We start from the raw sequence: 19,919 nt of genomic DNA, 5'->3' as shown, positions 1-19,919 counted from the left end.
TTTTATTTATTTATTTGACATAGAGAGAGAGATCGCAAATAGGCAGAGAGGCAGGCAGAGAGAGGGGGAAGCAGGCTCCCTGCTGGGCAGAGAGCCCGACACGGGACTCGATCCCAGGACCCTGAGATCATGACCTGAGCGGAAGGCAGAGGCTTTAACCCACTGAGCCACCCAGGCGCCCTTATTGTTGTTGTTGTTTTTTAAGGTTTTATTTATTTGTTTGACAGAGACACAGCAAGAGAGGGAACACAAGCAGGGTAGGGGGGGAGTGGGAGAGGGAGAAGCAGGCTTCCCCACGAGCGTGGAGCCCAGTACTGGGTTCGATCCTGAGGTCCTGGGATCATGACCTGAGCCAAAGGCAGACAATTAATGACTGAGCAACTCAGGTGCCCCTATTTTATTGTTTGATGTTTATTTGCACCGCTTTCCAACACACATATAGTCAAAAGACATATTATGACCATTATGTTAATAACACGAGTACCTCAGATTTGCATATAGCTTTACTGCTAAAGAGGTCCCATGATTTGGCTTAGAAGCCATGAAGGACCCCCCCTTCCCCAAATGTTCATGTTTACAAAAGCTGAGAAAAAGCCAGCAGACACAGGGGGGCAGCAATGTAATCCTGTTTGCCTGGGAGCTTGGGGCTTTCTTCTTACCCATCTCTTCCTCTGGGAAAAATCACGGAGGCTCTGCCTCGCTGTAAAATGCTATTTCAGTGGGCGCTGTTCCTTCAATCAGACTTCGTTTTATCCTTCGTCGTGGTGTTCACGAGGCATCGGCAACAAAAGAGCTCCTCCTGCCTCAGTGAATACGGGTCTGATTTCTTGCTCTGCTGCGTGGTGTCCTAGGTGCCTCCTGCTCACAGAGCTGGTCTCCTTCTCTGTGCAGAAGGTGTCGCATGAGATGGGCAAGCTGTCACTTCTGATATGCTCTGCAGAGGCTAGATTTTCAAAACAACATGGTTATGAAAATGACTGTTTTTCTTGAAGGCTCATTTGTTTTCCTTTTTTGGGGACAAGTTTCTCACTGAAGGCGTTGATGATGTCCGGGTCTGAGTCTGCAAGAACTCCGATTTCTGCCAGTCATTTCCCTTGGCCTAGGGGGATTGCTGATCCGGTGTCTTTGCTTATGATGCATGGCCGAGGCTCCTGCTGCCGTGTCCCCTTGCCATGCCGGCATTTGCACACTGGGTGGCAGTTTGGACTCCAGAACATGACCAAAGCAGAGAGAGAGAGAGAGAACTGAGACACATAGCCTTTTACTTCTCTTCTCCAATTTCAGCCTCTGTTCCTGTGCTTCCAAGACAGGAGACGGGCCTCCTAGTCTCTGACCTCTTTATTTTTATTGTGATTCTTGCTCAATCCACGAGTCGTGATTTAGTAGCTGTCATGTTGGACGCAGTGACGAGAGCGGGCCAAAAACCTATGGAAGGAGAAAGGAGAAGGCCGGCATGGAGAGCATCTCACCGTGCATGTTGGGGTTTATCTGAGCAGGGGCGTAGGATCGGAAACACGTGACGACCGGAGAGCAGGGTGGCGCTGGACCTCTGCTCGGCTGGCAGCGTGGAGCCGTCCCGATGGCGCCAGCTGATGGCAGGTGGTGTGCTCGGCACTTTGTGAGCCAAAGGCAGAGGCTCAACCCACTGAGCCACCCAGGCACCCCTTGCTCAGCACTTTCTAAATGTCACGTGCCCTCACTGCAGCCCCGGGGGCAGGGACTGTTACGACTTCTATGCTTTCCTGAACAGGAAGCTGAAACTAGGAGCTTATGTAATTTGCTCTTGGGCACAGAGCTGGTAGATGGTGGGGCGGGGATTTGAACCCCCTCTGTCTGAGCCAAGAAACAGTTCTTAACCACCGTGCCAGGCTTCAGTAGAAAGCTGTGTTTCGTTGCTAGTGATGGGGCGAGGAGAGTTTCATTCACATCACTGCCTGTTTTCAGGCTGCACTTATGAGGTCCCTGAGTGGAGCAAGTCTCTCTGGCCAGCGAGGGGGGACATCATGCCCATCACCGAGAGAGCACTGTCAAAGGAGCACTGATGAAAAGGAGGCTGGGATGAAGCGGGAGATCCATCTTAGAACTGCCCCCCACCTTCCTTTTTATCATCAATGTGCATTGTATATTCACTCGTGTAACTGTTTACCAGCTGTGGACCGTGAGCTCCGGGAGGGCGGGAATTGTACCCATGCGTTCTCGGCTATACACCCAGAGTCTAGAACTCCCAGCACACAGTAGGTCCTCAGTGCATATTTCTGGAACTTATGAATGAAAAGAGATTGAAAAAGTGGACAGGAAGTGGTTGGGAAATGAATGAAGGGTAGGAGTTGAAAAGATTTGAGAGGACTTTTGGTCTGTCTCCTTCTCTTCCGGTGGTGGAAGCCAAGTCTCAAAGACTATTGCTAACCGAGCACCTAATGTAAGCAGAGCCTTAAGTCCTCTCACGTCATCTGCTTGGGGGCAGCTCCAGGAGGCTGCCCGATGCCTCTCTTTTCTGACCGCCACTGAAGTGCAGTTGTACAAGCTCCTTCTTGAGGGTGTCTGCGTGTCTCAGTCAGTTGAGCAAAGGACTCTTGGTGTTGACTCAGGTCATGGTCTCGAGGTCCTGGGATCGAGCCCCACGTTGAGCCCCACATCTGGCTCTGTGCTCAGTGGGGAGTTGCTCTCTCTCTAAATAAACAAATTAAAAAAGAGATCTTTAAAATGTCCATCTTTGGGGCACCTGGGTGGCTCAGTGCGTTAAGCCTTTGCCTATGGCTCAGGTCATGATCCCAGGGTCCTGGGATCGAGTCCTGCATCAGGCTCTCTGCTCAGCGGGGAGCCTGCTTCCCCCTCTCCCTCTCTGTCTGCCTCTCTCCCTCCTTGTGAACTCTGTCAAATAAATGAATAAAACCTTTAAAAAATTTTTTTAAAAAGTCTACCTTTAATGACCTCTGCAGGGGCCTATGAGAGATGCTGGCAGAATAGCCCCTTCCGGGTGAGGTGGTCTTGGCTGGGCTGCATGCTGGTAACCAGCCTACACTCACACCCATCTAGGGACGGCCCTGCCAGGCAGGCGGTAAGGAATGTAACGGTCCCAGCACCGACGGGAGCAGATCACAAACACGGGTGTGATGCCAGTCTTGGTTCGTGCCACATGTCGGGCAGAAAGTGAAATAGGGTGATGTGGCGGGGAGTGCCAGGCCCCTTTAGGTTGGGGTCCCGCCCATCTGATGAGATGACATTTCAGCTGAGGTCCCTCATCAGATAGGAGGGTGCCGGCCATGCAGAGATCTGGGGAAGGAATGTGACAGGAGAACACGGGGCAAGCGTCTAAGGTTGGGGCGAGCTTGGTGTGTCTGAAGGACAGCAGGAAGGGCAGCAGGGCGGACGTGACATGATCGAGGCGGCAAGTGGTAACAGGATGGAGAGGAGTGAGGCGAGGCCTGAGTACACGGAGTCTTGAAGGCCAGTGGAAGATGTTTTGGTTTTATTCCAGCAGGATGGGGAGCCCATTGGAAGGCTGTTAGAAGATGGAAAGGTACAATGTGATGTATTTATAACATGGTAGTATATGGAGGAGAGGTCTGATAGCGGGACAGCGGAAGCAGGGAGGCCAGGTCGGAGGCGGTGGCCATGGTATGGGAGGCAGGCGGTGGGGCTGGGACCAGGCTGGTGGCCGTAAGGGTGGAGAGAGGACCCAAACTTTAGATTTAATACTGGAGATGGAGTCTACAGGACTAGCTAATGGGTTCACACGAGGAGTGAAAGACTGAAGTTAAGGGTAAATCCTAGATTTTTGGCTCAAGCTTATGGTACTTGTTCTTCTGATGGGAGGATAAGGAAGAGCTTCCTTCTGGGAAAAACCCAAGAGTTCTGTTTTGGACCTGTTACCTTGGAGACATGAGGAGACATTTAAGGTGAGACTTGAAAGATGAATGGGATCTCACTGAGGATGGGAAGGAAGGAAGGACATTCTGGAAGGAGCCGCGTGGGCTGAGGGAGTCCGTACATAGCGGAGGAGGGAAAGACAGCTCATCAGTCCGTGTGGCTGGTGCACGTCCGAGACGAGACGATAGGAGTGGAAAGATGATTTCGTGATGAAAGAGATAATACGTTCTTTTTGCCCTTTGGTCCTTATTACAGCCCAAGCGTTTGTACTGAGTGGAATAAGTAGGAAGACATTACTCCGTCACGTTTGACAACGTCAGGTGTTTGTCCCACTGATGTGCGTTCTCAGAATCAAATGGCAGTCACCAAACGGCCAAGCCGTCTCACTTACTCTGGTTTCTTTCTTAGCGGTGCTCTGCGCAGGGGCCACTCTCCGTCTGACCCTCTCGTGCAGCGCCTGCTGTGTAGACAAGGAGGGTTCCGCTAGCAGCCGTCCTTCAGCGCCGTGACTCTCAGCCCTCCTAGACCCGAGATCTTTCGGGAACGCATGGTTTGTGGCATCCCTTTGCTGTACTGAGATACTGTTCATGGTTAATGTAACCAGCTCTCACACATCGCGGCAAACGGTTTAATATCTCAGTTGCAGCAAAGGAGAAATAAAAGGAAAATGGTTGAAAATAAAATACTGGTATTGATACCCGAACATTGAGTGTAAGGAGGTATTTAGATGTGGCATGATTTTCAAAATGCCAGTTGCGTCTCAGTAAAGAACCAAACACAGCCGGGTACGATTGATCTTAGTTTACATGGTAGCTGCTTTCCTGAAAATTCAGCGTATGTTAAGATCGTGCAAAGCAAGTGCTCCGTGTTCATATGTAACTGTGAGGTTCCAGGCTCAGCCAATTACAAAACAGCTTCTCACCTGAAAGAATGTTACGAGTTTAAGGAGTTTAAGGAGCGTCTTGAACATTTTTATCATGAATGAGCATCTTGAACGTAAGGAGCGTCTTGAACATCGCAGGAAATCTTAACATGCAAGTTTTTAGAAATGACCCTGTGGCTGGTACCAGCCCTGCTAAGAACCATAGCTTTGGCTGTTCTGTGGGCCACGGGGGTGCTGATATCTCTGTTTCAGAGGACACGTTGACCTCCACCGTCCCACCCCCCAGTCTACGCTGTAACCTTTGGGTGAATGGGGCATTGTCTGCCTTGTCCCTGTTCTATTCCTAGGACTTGGCCCAAGATGTGTCCTTAGAAAACATTGTTGAAGGAAAGGATGGGTGGATGCATTGATGGATGGACAGGCGGGTGGATGGATGAAAAGAGATTTTTCTCTTTGTTCTGTTTTGCGGAGCAATCCTTTAGTTTTTTTCTTGTTCTCTCTTATGACTTGGGAAGGTTTTAAAAAATGATCCGTGAGATAAGAAGGAGTAGAAGTCTCTTCTACTCCACCTCTTGAGTAACAGGTGCTTTGATCAAAATGTCTGTTTTTAGCTGAGTCGCATCTGAGCTGTCACCTGTCTGAGCCTTTATTTTTTAAACCTGGGAATGTAGATCATTTTGAGAATGTAAATCTACGTATGGCTCTTCTCCTTTCTTTCTAGTGTGGGAGGAGTTGGCCTGCTATGAAGAAAACACACGGGATTTCCTTTTCCCTGAACCCAAGCTGACACCTTCGCTCCCTGGGATGTGCCGGGAGGTGCTCATGAAGACCATCGCGGGGTTTCCGGTAAGTGGTTCATGCCCAGCTGGACTTCAGTGGGGAGAGACTCTTGGGACTTGGACATCTTATTTCTGATAGGGCTTGTTCTTGGGCAGATCACGGCATCTCAGTTGGTACCCCTAGAGGCCCCGTTTAGATGCCCATTCAAAACCCGAATTATACTGATTCTCACTGCTGATCTGAGAGGTGGGGGTGTCTTAACCTATCAGGCCAAATCATTGCCTTGTTCATACTGTCACTTACTTCTAAGGATGTTTTCCCCCCTCCTCTTCCTGCAGATTAATGGAAAGATTTGATGCCAGTTTATTTAATCATAACCATTGTTTCTGTAGTGAGAATGGAAGCAAATAGAGTCTTGAGAGTAATAATGCCGCCTCTCATTTCTTTTGAGCTTTTGGGTTTTCCTCTGGTATGTTTTTATGTTTATTTTTTTTAAAGATTTTATTTATTTATTTGACAGACAGAGATCACAAGTAGGCAGAGAGGCAGGCGGGGGTAGGGGGGTAGGGGGAGAAGAAGGCTCCCTGCTGAGCAGAGAGCCCAATGTGGGGCTTGATCCCAGGACCCTGGGATCACGACCTGAGTCGAAAGCAGAGGCTTTAACCCACCGAGCCACCCAGGCGCCTCTCCTCTGGCATGTTATTTCCTCGTGATAGCTCTCCTGTCAGCCAAGGCAGATGTCAGAGTCTCCACTTAATGGAAGGGAAAGGGACAGAGGTTCACAGTGAGACTACGGAAGGATCTTGAAAGACACAGCAGTTATTCCCGTGGCAGTCTGTTTTGGGGGCATTACCTGAACCCAAACTCAGCATATTCATTTTGATGGTATCTCTGGTGGTTTCTAACCCCACAGCAGCTCTGACAGTTTCCTCAACCTTTATGTTACTCAGAGGGCCTCTGTTGGAAGGGCCACAGCTTTAGGAATTTAAAAAGCCTATTCAGTACTCACCCCTGCTCTTACTCCCCCACGAATCGCTGTAGTTATAATCTTATAAAATGTCATTGCCTCCCGTTTGGTGGAGAGTACAGTGCAGAATTGTAACACGAAGGACCCTTGTTTCTGTGATGTTTGTGGTGACAGAACTTCTAATATTTCAAGCAGCAAACAATCATCCAGAGTTGTCCTCCTCCGAACTGCTAATGAGCATAACTTTTAAACCCTCCATAATCATGATGATTTGGTGAAGATCACGGACACCATTTTTGCCCCTCAGAGATACTCTCTTTATCTGTCACTTGTATCCACAGCTGAAAGGATAAAAACCGGTGCCCATCACGTGGGGGTTACTCTTCATATTAACTGTGGTTTGCCTGAGTTTTCTATCAAGTCAAAGCCATCTGCAAACACGGGGCTGGTATCCAGCTGGGTATCAAGACGAGGAGAAACACACAGTCTTATCTTCTCCCAAACGTCATTTCTGTTTAACTTTGTGAGCACAAGTAGGAAGACGAACATATAGGAAGTTGTATTTAATGACTCATAAACGCAGGTAATCATCAGAGAAAGGACTTGAAAACTGCAGGGAAAGATTCTCATGCATTAGGGGTAAAGTATCAGTAAAGTTAATGAAACTATGTTTAAAACAATTTGGAAAAAGATAGAGGAGATCAGTTTTTCTCGAATGTTCTAGAAGGCAAAACAAAACCAGTTGGCATAGTTTTAATGAAGGCTGACCTTCACTGAGTGCTCACTCGATGCCAGGAACCATGCTGAGTTTGATACATGACTTACCTTGTTCAGTCCTCCTTAACCCTGCAAGGTGGCTGCCATTCTTTTCCCGTTTCGTGGCTGGGGAAGCTGGCGCGGGGAGTTTAAGTAATGTGTTTGAAACCTCCCAGAGAGGGTTATCATGCTGGCCTCTCGAACTTCAAAATCAGCATGCTTGGTCGCTGTGAGAAGCTGATTCTCTCATATTTCTGTCAGCCAGTGTCCACTTTCTCTTCATTAATATCGTAGAACGTGAGTGTGGGTTATGTGTACCAGTCAGGCAAATCATTCATTTGTTTTCTCTTATTATTTCATTAAAAATTAGACTTATTTTCTCCATAGAAATGTGACTTTTTCTTTGTATTTCCACATTTCATTTTATTTCTCTTGATACCTTGACAGCTTTTTCTCCTTCCTTTCCTTGGCAAGGTCAAGAATTTTTTTGTTTTGCTTTGTTTGGGCTTTTTGCATTATTTGATTTTTTTGTAAACTGAGCTTTTTGACCAACGTGGGCCTTGAACTCACGACCCCAAGATCAAGAGTCACATGCTCTACCGACTGAGCCAGCCAGGAGCCCCAAGAATTTTCTTTTCTTTTTTCTTTTTTTTTTTTTGTTTAAAGATTTTATTTATTTGACAGAGAGAAAGAGATCACAAGTAGGCAGAGAGGCAGGCAGAGAGAGAGAGGGAAGCAGGCTCCCCGCCAAGCAGAGAGCCCGATGCAGGGCTCGATCCCAGGACCCTGGGATCATGACCTGAGCCAAAGGCTTTAACCCACTGAGCCACCCAGGTGCCCCAAGAATTTTTTAAAAAATATAATTTTTCTTGTTAGGTGAAGACTGACTTTGTAAAGTAAGCAGAAAGAATATTATTATTTCTTAATTATTAGCTTGTAGTTAATCATTTCATTTTTCCTTTGGTGTTGGAATTCTTGAAAAATTGTACTGTGAAATCTGTTTGTTGACCTAACCATTAGCACCTTCCTCCTGTTGCTAAGGAAGCTGGACAAGGGAGAACCTGTAAATTTCAGCTCTAAACTATTAAGCTAAAATCAGTACTGCTGTGAAAAAGAAAGTACATTCCTCCTTGTTGTCTGTAAGTCCTTGTCAGGGGTCGAGGTTCTAGGAGATGAACAAGAATGTGTTACAGGGTGTGGATTCCTGGCAGGTAGGGCACCCTCTTCTTCCTCTCCGGGCGACGTGGAGCAGGGGTCTGAAGGCCAGCTAGACAGCTACAGGTGCAGAAGTTAAGGCTGGACCCCGATTGCCTGGGTTCAGTCCCAGTTTTGTTGCTCAGTGACTGTGACTTTGGGTAAATTAGTCTCTGTGTACCTTAGTTTCCTCACCTGTAAAATGGGCTGATCCTAGTCCTTCCCCCATCGTGTTAAATGAGGGTTAAATCTGTGTATAGGGCTTAGCAGGCTGCCTGGAAGAACAGGCAAGTACATGATGTGAGCGGTTCTAGTTTGTCATACTGTCATTCGGGGGTTAACACGGCCTCCCCGAGAGGCGATGACACAGCGGCGCAAGTCGGTGCCTCAGGTGGTGACTTTTCAGGCTCGGACAGCCCCTTACCCCAGCCGCTGGTCTGTTCTTCATCAGGGGACGAGAAGTTTTGCCTTTTTTGGAAGGTCACGTAAATGGAATCATAGTCTACAACCTTTTGAGACTGGCTTCTTTCACTTTGAAAAATGCCATTGCGAGCCGTCCATGTGATGGCGTGTGTCAGTGGTTTGTTCTTCATTACCATTGACCGTGCGTCTGTGTGTCCTTGTGCATCTGTGTGCACCTGTGTCTGTCTGTGTGCATCCGTGTGCGTCTGTGTGCGCCTGTGTCTGTGTATGTCTGTGTTCATCTGTGTGTGTGTGTGTGTCTGTCTGTGTGTGCCTGGGTGAGCCTGTGCGCATCTGTGTGTGCCTGTGTATGTCTATGTGCGCCAGTGTGCATTTGTGTCCGTCTGTGTGTGTCTGTGTATGTCTGTGTGTGTCTGTGTGCTCCTGTGTGCACCCGTGTGCGTCTGTGTCCATCTGTGTGTGTGTGTGTGTGTCTGTGTGTGTCTGTGTCCGTCTGTGTGCTCCTGTGTGCACCCGTGTGTGTCTGTGTGTGTCTGTGTCCGTCTGTGTGTGCGTGTGTATGTCTGTGGGTGTCTGTGTGCTCCTGTGTGCACTCGTGTGCGTCCGTGTGCACGTGCACATTATTCAATGTGGTACCCGTCAGAGACAGGAGTGCCAATCAATGAAACAAAACGAAGAGTTTAGGAATATAGCTAATGAACATAAATATTTGGTACAATACAAAGCACGTTTTTCAAAGCAAGCAGGTGGGGAAGGAGGGCCTCTGGGTATCGCTCCTCCCAGATAATGTCACTCAATTCTACGGGTCAGCGCATTAAAGAGAGTAGCTAAGGGCATGAACGCTGGAGCCAGAGCGCCTGGGTCCAGCGACCAGCCCAGCCGTCACCAGCGGTCAGCTGACTTAGTTACTCATCCACAGAGTCCAGATTCCGTAGGCTCCACCTCGCCGGGTTGTTGGGAGGATGGGATGGGTCGTTATACGCAGGTCAAAAGGCCTGCCACAGATTGGATGTTACATAGGGCGTAGCTCTTCTTCTTATATATATGTTTTATTTTTCAGTTTTATTGATGTATAATCAACAGATAAATATTGTATACATTTAAGGCCTACAACTTGATGTTTTGATACACAATGTGAAATAATTGCCACATCGAGCTAATTAACTTATCCATCACTTATTACTCATTTAGCCTTTTCTTTCTTCTTTTTTTTCTTCCCTCCCCCTTCCTTCCTTCCTTCCTGCCCCCCTTCTCCTTTTGATTTCTTTCTCCCTTTTCTTTCTTTTCTCTCTGTGTCTCTTCTCTCTCTCTGTCTTCCTCCCTCCCTCCCTCCCTTCATTCTTCCTTCCTTCCTGTAGTGAGGATACATAAGATCTACCCTCATCGAAAATTTCAAATTTACAGTACAGTATTATTAACTATGGTCACATTGCTGCACATCAGCTAGACCTCTGGAACTTAGTCATCTTGCATAACTAACTGAAACTGTGCCCTTGACCACCATCTCCCCATTTCCCCATCCTCCAGCCCCTACTGGGAACAGCATTCTCCTCTCTGCTTCTATGAGTTTGAACTGTTTTAGATCCCACACATAAGTAAGGCACACCATATTTGTCTCTCTGTGTCTGGCTTATTTCACTTAGTATGATGTCCTCTAGATTATTCTATGTGGTCATAAAAGTTGGGATTTCCTTCTTCTTAAAGGCTGAATAGTATTTCATCATATATATATATATTTGTTATGTATATATTGTAGGTAATATGTGTGGATTATGCCAACCGCACAAAAAAGTAATTAGGTTCTTACATGCTTTCAGGTTAGATGGTGTGGGCCAAAAATCTATTTCCAATAATTTTATTTGCTTCTTTTATGCTGTTTTATTTTTAGGGCATTGCTCCCAAAATAGAGTTTTCCACAAGGACAGCCATCAGAGAACGTGTGTTTCTGCAAAGAAACAGATTTCCTGTAAGTATAACCAAGAACCCAGTGATAGAACTGTCAGGAATTTTCTCCACAGACTTAAAGAATTTTAGCCCATTACCAAGTTTCAGTGCAACTGGATGAATAGAAACCTGGATATTTATTGCTGGGTTTGAATTTCCATATTCAAATTATTTCCTCAGCCCTATCACATTTGACCGAGTGCGTTTGACAGGTGTTCATCATGGTCTCATCGGTGGAAGAGATGCAAAAGCTAAAATCACAAGTTTGATGTAAGGCGGCTGCCTTAGCTTTCTTGTTACTGTTTTGTGACTTTTACCCTTGATCCTTTGAATAATAGCGTCCCTTCGTTCTTTTCCTGAGGCCACAGCACAGATCTGTATTTGTGGGCTGTCTTTGGCGATCACCAAGGGCCTTGGGGCATCCTTGAGCACCCTCCCATTTCTCTGTCATGCTGACTGCTTTCAGTGTTTCTTTTTACCTTATTGTACATAATTTTTAACCATTTAAGGTATCTCCTAGAACAACATGGAAAATGAATGAATGTACTTTGTAAAGCTTCTTCAGGGGCTTTGCTTACCATCCCAAATGTTGCCTGGAAAGTCCTTGAAAGTGTAGACTATGGGTTAAGGGCTACCGAATGCAGAGGGTCACTGATCCATGCAAAGCCCTCAGTCCTCTGGGCATCACAACTCAGGAGGCCAGCTATTAATTCTGGAAGGCATTGGCTGTTTTTTATTTTAAAAAAATTTTTTTAAATTTATTTTTTAGAAAGAGAGAACATGAGCAGGAGGGGCAGAGGGAAGAGGGAAGGGGAATCCCAAGCAAACTACACTGAGCACAGAGCTGGATGTGGGGCTCAATCTCATGACCCTGAGATCACAACCAGAGCCGAAATCAAGAGTTGGATGCTAACTGACTGAGCCACCCAGTCGCCCCCGCATTGGCTGCTTTTTAGTTTCTCCCTATTTGCCCACTATTTTCTCCAATCTGATATGGGTGCACAGTGATTTTTATTTTTTATTTTTTTAAAGATTATTTATTTATTTGACAGACAAAGATCACAAGTAGGCAGAAAAGCAGGCAGAGAGAGAGGAGAAAGCAGGCTCCCTGCTGAGTAGAGAGCCCGATGCAGGGCTGGATCCCAGGACCCTGGGATCCTGACCTGAGCGGAAGGCAGAGGCTAACTCACTGAGCCACCGAGGCAACCCACACAGTGATTTTTTTCAGTCTGTCTCTCTCTTCTACTCTGTCATTTTAATCTTGTTTTGGCCTCTTAATATCGGTCTTCCATTAAGTCTTAACTTTTTAAAGTAGTACCTCTTATCGTTTTTTTCCTTATAACAAAAGTATTTAGTTTAGAAGACCAGAAAATGCAGATAAGCAAACCAGACAAAATAAAAATAAAAATTGCCTGTCATCCTTATTATGCAGAGATGAGCATGACTCTTTTTTTGGAGTATATTCTTCTGTATACACACACACACACACACACACACACACACACACACATTTATTTTAATGTTAAAAGATTGGGATCATGCAATACTGCATATGATTTTGTATTTTTCCTTTTTCACTTAATACTCCACAGACATGTTTCTAACAATCTTTTTGTTGTTGTTTAAAGATTTTATTTACTTATTTATTTGACAGAGAGAGAAAACACAAGCAGGAAGAGTGGCAGGCAGAGGGAGAAGCAGGCTCTTTGCCCAGCAAGGAGCCCGGTGTAGGGCTCAGTTCCAGGACCCTGGGATCATGACCTGAGCCAAAGGCAGACACTTAATGACTAAGCCACCCAGGCATCCCTAACATCCTTTTTTTAAAAAAAAAGATTTATTTATTTTAGAGAGCACGAGGAGGGGGAGGGGCAGTAGGAGATGGAGAGAATCTCAATTCGAATCCACACTGTGCGTGGAGCCCGAGGTGGGGCTCGATCTCATGACCCTGAGATCATGACCTGAGCGGAAGCCAAGAATCAGAAGCTTAACTGACTGAGCCACCCAGGTGCCCCGTTTCTCACATCCGTAAGTATCCTTAGGGCAGGCAGTTTTTCACAGCTTCATAGTTGGCCGTTGTATGGACGTACCATAATTTGGCCAGTGGTTTCCTTGTTGGGTTCTTCACTGATACAGTAGTCAGAGTCTGGTCAGGAAGCAAACCACACCTGTTTTTTAGTAAAAAGATCTAATTAATTTTTTTTTAAAGGCCAAAGGGGATTAAAGGACTGAAGGACTGAGGGTGAAAGAGGACACTGAAGTGACATAGTAACTTGAGGAAGCGGCTTCCATCCCTTAGGGCTGAGGGACGAGAGGAAGAGGTGGGGTCATTAGGGACATAAGGGCCTGAAGGAGAGACCCCACACAGGTGGGATCAGATCAGATGATGGGTGGGATCAGATGACCCCCAACAGGTGGGATCAGGTGGGACCAGAGCTGAGGGGAGGGGCTGCTTGCCCGGGTGCTTCCTCAGGGGTTCAGAGTTGGGGCTCGGATGAGTGGGACTCAGCCCTCTTGGAGGGACAGTGCGCACTGCTGGTGCCTCTGGAGCTTGGAGGGAGGGTCCCACTCCCTGTCCCTTTGAGGCAGGACTCAAAGCTCTGAGCAGGGGACTCTGGCCGGCTGGTGCTGGTAGATCTGAGCGGGGCGCACTGAGGCCGGGTCTGGGGTTAATGGGGCGAAAACTAACCACTGGCCCTGTGTGCCTGTCACAGGGAAGCCCCGTGGCAGGGGTGACGCTGACGGGAGTAGAGGACCGAACTCCGAGGGGGAGTCCTGGCTTCCTCCTCCCGTTTGCCGCTTCCCTCTGGCGCCTCCTCGTGGTGGGGCCTGTGCTGAATCTCGGGGCGAGCAAAAGGGTTTGCCTCGGTATCCCAAAACTGAGTACCAGCCACGTGGGTTTGGAGCGGAGAGGAAATTGCTTACCAGTATAGCTGATTTCCCATTTTTTGAATGGTTATAAGAATGTCTGTAGCTGGGGCGCCCGAGTGGCTCAGTTGGTTAAATGTCTGCCTTCAGCTCAGGTCATGATCTCACCGTCCTGGGATCAAGTCCCTCATGGGGACTTGACGTCTTCTCCCTCTCCCTTTGCCCCTGCCCTGTCCTCTCTCTTTCTCAAATAAAAACGAAAAAGAATATAGCTACACACATACATAGTTATTTCCTTATAATGAATTCCTCGACGTGAAACTGCTGGGCCCAAATGTGTGCCCGATTCAGCCCCCCTCATCAGTCATCTATCTGTGATGAGGGCGGCATCTTCCTCCTAACGCAAAAACTTTTCACTGTTTGAAATATATGATGTCAGCCTAATATGTGATGTTAAGCTGAGCTGAAGAAAAACTAAGGAGAGAACACCCTTTCTTTTTTTTTTTTAAGATTTTATTTATTTATTTGACAGACAGAGATCACAAGTTGGCAGAGAGGCAGGCTGAGAGAGAGGGGGAAGCAGGCTCCCCGCTGAGCAGAGAGCCCGATGTGGGACTTGATCCCAGGACCCTGAGATCATGGCCTGAGCTGAAGGCAGAGGCTTAACCTACTGAGCCACCCAGGTGTCCCGAGAACACTCTTTCTTAAGTTCACGTTTGGCAAATCTGAGATGTTCAGTCTTCTTCCTGAGTTAGACAAAGTTCCATTCAATACAGTTCTATCCCGATTGAATTTTTCTTTTTTCTCCCATTTTCCATTTTTATTTTTATTTTTTTTTAAAGACTTTTTTTATTTATTTGACAGAGATCACAAGTAGGCAGAGAGGCAGGCAGAGAGAAGGAGGGGGAAGCAGGCTCCTGGCTGAGCAGAGAACCCATTGTGGGGCTCGATTCCAGGACCCTGGGATCATGACCTGAGCCGAACACAGAAGCTTAACGCATTGAGCCACCCAGGCCCCCCCCCCATTTTCCATTTTTAAAAACAGCGTTTCTTGTTTTTGTTCCAGGAAGAAATATATAATAACTCAGGAAGGCCTTTATCTGCAACAGATGGACCCAAACTCCCCTTAAATAATACAAAGAGGAAGCCAAAGGACAGTAATCTCAACAGAATGCCCCAAAGCATGCAAACCCGCGTGCCCTCTCCCATTTCCGCCCGACGCTGCTTTCATGACCAGCCTGCTCAGCTGAACCTTGGAAATAACCTCAGGCTCTCCGGGGGAAGCAAACCTCCATTTGTAGTGAGACACGTGAGCCTTGAATTATTTTTCAGAGTCTGAAAGTGTGAAGGTGCGAATGAGGAGAAAACCCAGGAAGGCTGGGCCGTAAGAACACGTGGGTGATACTAAATAAAGGGGGAATTCTTTTTTTTTTAAACTGGAAACATTTTATTGTTTTTTAATTTGTTTTTTTTTTAATATTTTATTTATTTGACAGAGAGAGATCACAAGTAGATAGAGAGGCAGGCAGAGAGAGAGAGGGAAGCAGGCTCCCTGCTGAGCAGAGAGCCCGATGCGGGACTCGATCCCAGGACCCTGAGATCATGACCTGAGCGGAAGGCAGAGGCTTTAACCCACTGAGCCACCCAGGCGCCCCTAATTTGTTATTTTTTAATGTATTTTTTAAATTTACTTTTTTTTTTTTTAAGATTTTATTTATTTATTTGACAGACAGAGATCACAAGTAGGCAGAGAGGCAGGCAAAGAGAGAGGGGGAAGCAGGCTCCCTGCGGAGCAGAGAGCCTGATGCGGGGCTCGATCCCAGGACCCCGAGATCATGACCCGAGCCGAAGGCAGAGGCTTAATCCACTGAGCCACCCAGGTGCCCTGTATTTTTTATTATGTCCAAACCAACACAGAGTACATCGTCAGTTTTTGACGTAGTGTTCAGCATTTCATTAGTGGCATATAACACCCTGTGCTCCTCACACGCGTGCCCTCATCACCCACCGCCCAGTCGCCCTGTCCTTCCGCCCCTTCTCCTCTGTAACCCTCTGTTTGTTTCCCAGAGTCATGGTTTGTCTCCCTCTCTGATTTCTTCCTCTTCAGTTTTCCCTCCCTTCCCCTGTGATCCTCCCCACTAGTCCTCATGTTCCACATAAGAGTGAGTGATTGTCTTTGTCTGCTTGATTTACTTCACTTAGCATAATCCCCTCCAGTTCCATCCAAGTGGAGGCAAAAGATGGGTATTCATCCTTTCTGATGGCTCAGTAATATTCCATTGTGTATATGAACCACATCTTGATCCATTCATCTGTTCATTTTTTTTTTAAAGATTGTATTTATTTATTTGTCAGAGAGAGAGAGAGAGTGAGCACACAAGCATGGAGGAGGGGCAGAGACAGAAGCAGGCTCCCCGCTGAGCAGGAAAGCCAAGGTGGGACTTGATCTCAGGACCCCAGAATCATGACCTGGGCCAAAGGCAGACACTTAAATGACTGAGCTGCGCAGGTGTCCCTAAAGAGGGAATTCAAATTGGGGCTCCTGGGTGGCTCAGTGGGTTAAAATCTCTGCCTTCGGCTCGCGTCGTGATCTTGGGGTCCTGGGATCGAGCCCCACATTGGGCTCTCTGCTCAGCAGGGGGCCTGCCTCCCCACCCCCCTGCCTGCTTCTCTGCCTACTTGTGATCTCTGTCAAATAAATAAAATCTTTAAAAAAAAGAGGGAATTCAAATTAAATAATAACTATGATTAGCTGAAGTTCGCTGCCTAGAGTCATTGTCAGGAAAGTCATCCAAAGGGATGCCTGCGTGGCTCAGTTGGTTAATCGTCTGCCTTTGGTTCAGGTCATGATCCCAGGGTCCTAGGATCGAGTCCCACATCGGGCTCCCTGATGAGCGGGGAACCTGATTCTCCCTCTGCTTGCTGCTCCCCCTGTTCATGCTCTTTCCCTCTCCCTCTGACAAATATATAAATAAATCTTTAAAAAAAAAAAAAAGGAAAGTCATACAAAGATGTCTCGTGCAGAGGACTTGCTCAGTACATGTCAGTCATCCCTATTTTTAATTTTTGGAAATTATTAATAGAGTGTGATCCCTCCCTGTGACAACCTGCCGTTTTTGTTTTTTTTTTTTTATCCAGAAGGATCAGCGGACTGGCAGGGGTAGAAGACACACATAACAAAGGCTGACGGGTGCTCTGTAGCAAGAGAAAACGAAAGCTCCCTCAGTTTTAAAGAAAAGTGCTTGAGTTTTTAAAATGAGGTGGTGGGACGCCTGGGTGGCTCAGTTGGTTAAGCGGCTGCCTTCGGCTCAGGTCATGATCCCAGGGTCCTGGGATCGAGTCCCACATCGGGCTCCGCAGGGAGCCTGCTTCTCCCTCTGTCTCTGCCTGCCACTCTGTCTGCCTGTGCTCGCTCTTGCTCTCTCTCTCTCTCTGACAAATAAATAAATAAAAATCTTTAAAATGAGGTGGTTGTTCGTTGGCAGGACAAACGTGTCTGCGGGAAGCAGAAGTGATGGGCCTCCTCACAGCCCTCATTAACGCCGGCTTCGATGTAGCCCCCAGGAAGCAGCCGGCACATGTAATCACACTAGCCTCCTGCCATTGTGTTGCCTGGGAGAGTAATGGAAAGTAGAAAAAAATGAAAAAAAAAAATTACCTATTGGCTCACCAGCATAAAAAAAAGTAAATATTTTATTCAATTGAGTACATTTCCTTTCACTTTTTACAATTCCATAAGTTCCCCACCTCACCCCAAAGCTATAGTTCTACTGGATATCCAGGCGAGTTTCTCAATATATACGTGGTTAATACGACATTTAAAAGCATCTCTCATATCACGTTCTGGTTAATGACTTATTCTCTGAGAGCTCTTATAACTCCGGTCGCTAACTGTTGATATTATCGTCCAGTCGATAACTTGGCTTCAGATCCCTGCTGGTGATGTTTGCGCATGAACATAAGATACAGAGCGCAGTCAGCCACAAAGTGGGGGTGCAACAGGGACAGTGGCGTGCGGGGCTGGTTTGTAACAGGTTACTTGGCTAGAAACTGTAGAACAGCTGTTTTCCTCCTGGTGACTTGGGTAAAAACAGCAAAAGTCTAGCAACCAGTCTTTAAACATGGCTTTATAAAACTGTTGTTGAATTGAATTTATTGGGCAGTCCGCTTCATTCCGTTGGAAGTAGATTTTTGTGAGATACACAGTAGTCGATGCCCTTTGGGCTAAATAATCTTAAAATCTTGGTAGATTTCATAGGGAATAAAACCGGCTTGATATTTATTTTATTTAACAAATTCTCGTACAGTCTCTACTGTGTACCACGCCCTTCTCTAAATGCTTTCTACGGATTCACTCTTATGTAGCCCGATTTCCTGATCGTATGTGACATTTCTTTAAGTAGAAGGATTAAAATTTAGAGGGTCCTAATGTGAAGACTGGACATTCTAATCAATATATTTCTGAAAGTAGGATGAAGAATAACGTTATAACTTGCCTGCTTGAAATAAAAAAAAAGATAGAAATAAACAAGATACCAAAAAAATCCAGCAACTCTGTGTCATAAATATTTGGGTCCCTATTTCAGGTGTTTGGACCGGCTTACAGATTGTCTTGTCCAGTTCAGGAACATAAGGTCACCTTCGTTATAATAATTAGTTGCCACTATTCTTTTTTTCAAGGTTCTAGACACTCACACTGGAAGGGAGTGTGGATGGCTGAAATACCAGCCAGTCATCATCCCTTGTCTTCAGGGAGGATCCCATCTAGGCCCACACTGCTCACTGTTTAGGACCATGAAACTCTGTCCTATTTTGAAATATTTTGAAATAAACTCCACTTGCTCTTTGCTGGGCTCGATCCTGAACCTGTGGTTAGAATATCATTGATGTCTGACTTTATGCTAACATTTAGCCCATACTTCATGTTGAAGCAAACTTCCCTTGTTGGGATAACATTGAACGTGCCTGGAGACTGGGATTTAATTTGTTCCCGACCTCGTTTTACCCGCGTGGCCCACAGCCGAGGGGGAGAAGGGCACTGCAGGTAACGAGGAGAGGGTAACACAAGCAAAGATGGGTTCAGATCGTATTTCTTCCCTTTCTTTCAGGTGGACAGTGCAAAGCCTTTTGGCGAGAATATTTCAGAGTATCAGTTCCGGAAGTCGAGAAGAAAACTTAAGTTTTCAGACTTGCCTTTTCCGGGGAGAAGAGGTACTCAAGTTTCTCGTTATGCCTGTACATTCCCCAGCGGGAAAAATGCATCCTCCTTCGAAATCTGCTTTTGTTCTGGGCCATCCCGAGTTTCTCTGGAAACTTGAGGCCTGATTCTCAAGTCGCGTCCAGCTGTGGAGTTGGCAGGGCGGGAGCTCCCCTGGAGCAGAGCGGGAGGAGAAGCTGTCCCTTTCCCAGATCCCCGAGCTGTTGCAGGAGCGTGCTCCTTGTCACGCCATCACCCGTGAGCTCTGCGGCAGCTGCTCCCTGGCTGGGCCGGGCACGTGGGAGGTGGCCTATTCTGGTGTGAACGCCCTCAGAGGCACCCCTGAGAGCTCACAGATGAGGCTCGGCACTTCTCTGAACGGGAAGGAGTGGGAGCTTGGTGGCGATCAGGAGGCATAACCTCTGCTCCTTCCAGGTCAGGGAGGAGGAGAACCAATGCTGACTGAAGGAAGGTTCAGTTAGGTTAAGGCAGGGAACCCCACCTGTGGAGGCGTCAGGACCCTTTTGCCTTCTTAAATATTATTGTTTATACAGGGTTTTTCTTTTTATTTATACGGATGAGATCTATTAATAGTTTATATAGATGAGATCTATTAATAGCTAGCATTTTAGAAATGGAAGCTGAGAAATTTGTAAAATACTGGAATACACACGCACACCTTCCATTAGCCATTCTGAGTGGTGATGTCATGATGCATCATGTAGCTTTGGAAACTTCCATTGTACAGTTGGGAGAGAATGAGAAAGAGAGAAGTCCTTAGTGTTACTGGAACAGTCTTGACCTTGCAGATCTCCTGAAAGTTCTTGGTGACCCTTGGGGAGATCTCTGGACACAAGATATTTGAGAGTCACTGAGTAAGTGCATCGCTTGGTGGCATTGACCTTATGATGAACCCCTGCACCATATCAGCTCTGAAGGTCATGGTGGTGAAGTTCGTCCATTCCTGAACTTGGTCAGAATTCTTAGGCTAGAAATGCCAGCCCATTTTCTTGACTCCTGGTGGAATTGGACCTAGGCCG

The 19,919-nt window shown here is 46.7% G+C and overlaps 1 protein-coding gene across 12 annotated transcripts in view; it reads left to right on the top strand.

The window, feature by feature from the left end:
• SPATA6L (spermatogenesis associated 6 like) overlaps positions 1 to 19,919 on the top strand; it is a 64,254-nt gene that overhangs the window by 29,158 nt on the left and 15,177 nt on the right. For 8 of the 12 annotated variants that reach the window (XM_046022942.1, XM_046022943.1, XM_046022944.1 and 5 more), the window contains 4 exons: positions 5,475 to 5,599; positions 10,762 to 10,839; positions 14,749 to 14,991; positions 18,791 to 18,893. In XM_046022942.1, coding sequence (XP_045878898.1) covers positions 5,475 to 5,599; positions 10,762 to 10,839; positions 14,749 to 14,991; positions 18,791 to 18,893 — 549 coding nt within the window. Of the gene's footprint in view, positions 1 to 3,821; positions 3,900 to 3,990; positions 4,421 to 5,474; positions 5,600 to 10,761; positions 10,840 to 14,748; positions 15,032 to 18,790; positions 18,894 to 19,919 lie in introns of those variants that run through there. The other 4 variants (XM_046022949.1, XM_046022950.1, XM_046022947.1 and 1 more) reach the window with 4 other exon arrangements.

This window comes from Meles meles, chromosome 11, assembly GCF_922984935.1.
Source record: "Meles meles chromosome 11, mMelMel3.1 paternal haplotype, whole genome shotgun sequence".
In the NCBI taxonomy this organism is placed as follows: Eukaryota; Metazoa; Chordata; class Mammalia; order Carnivora; family Mustelidae; genus Meles; species Meles meles.
Note: the sequence above shows the minus strand (reverse complement) of the source record. Positions and strands in the feature narration are given on the sequence as shown.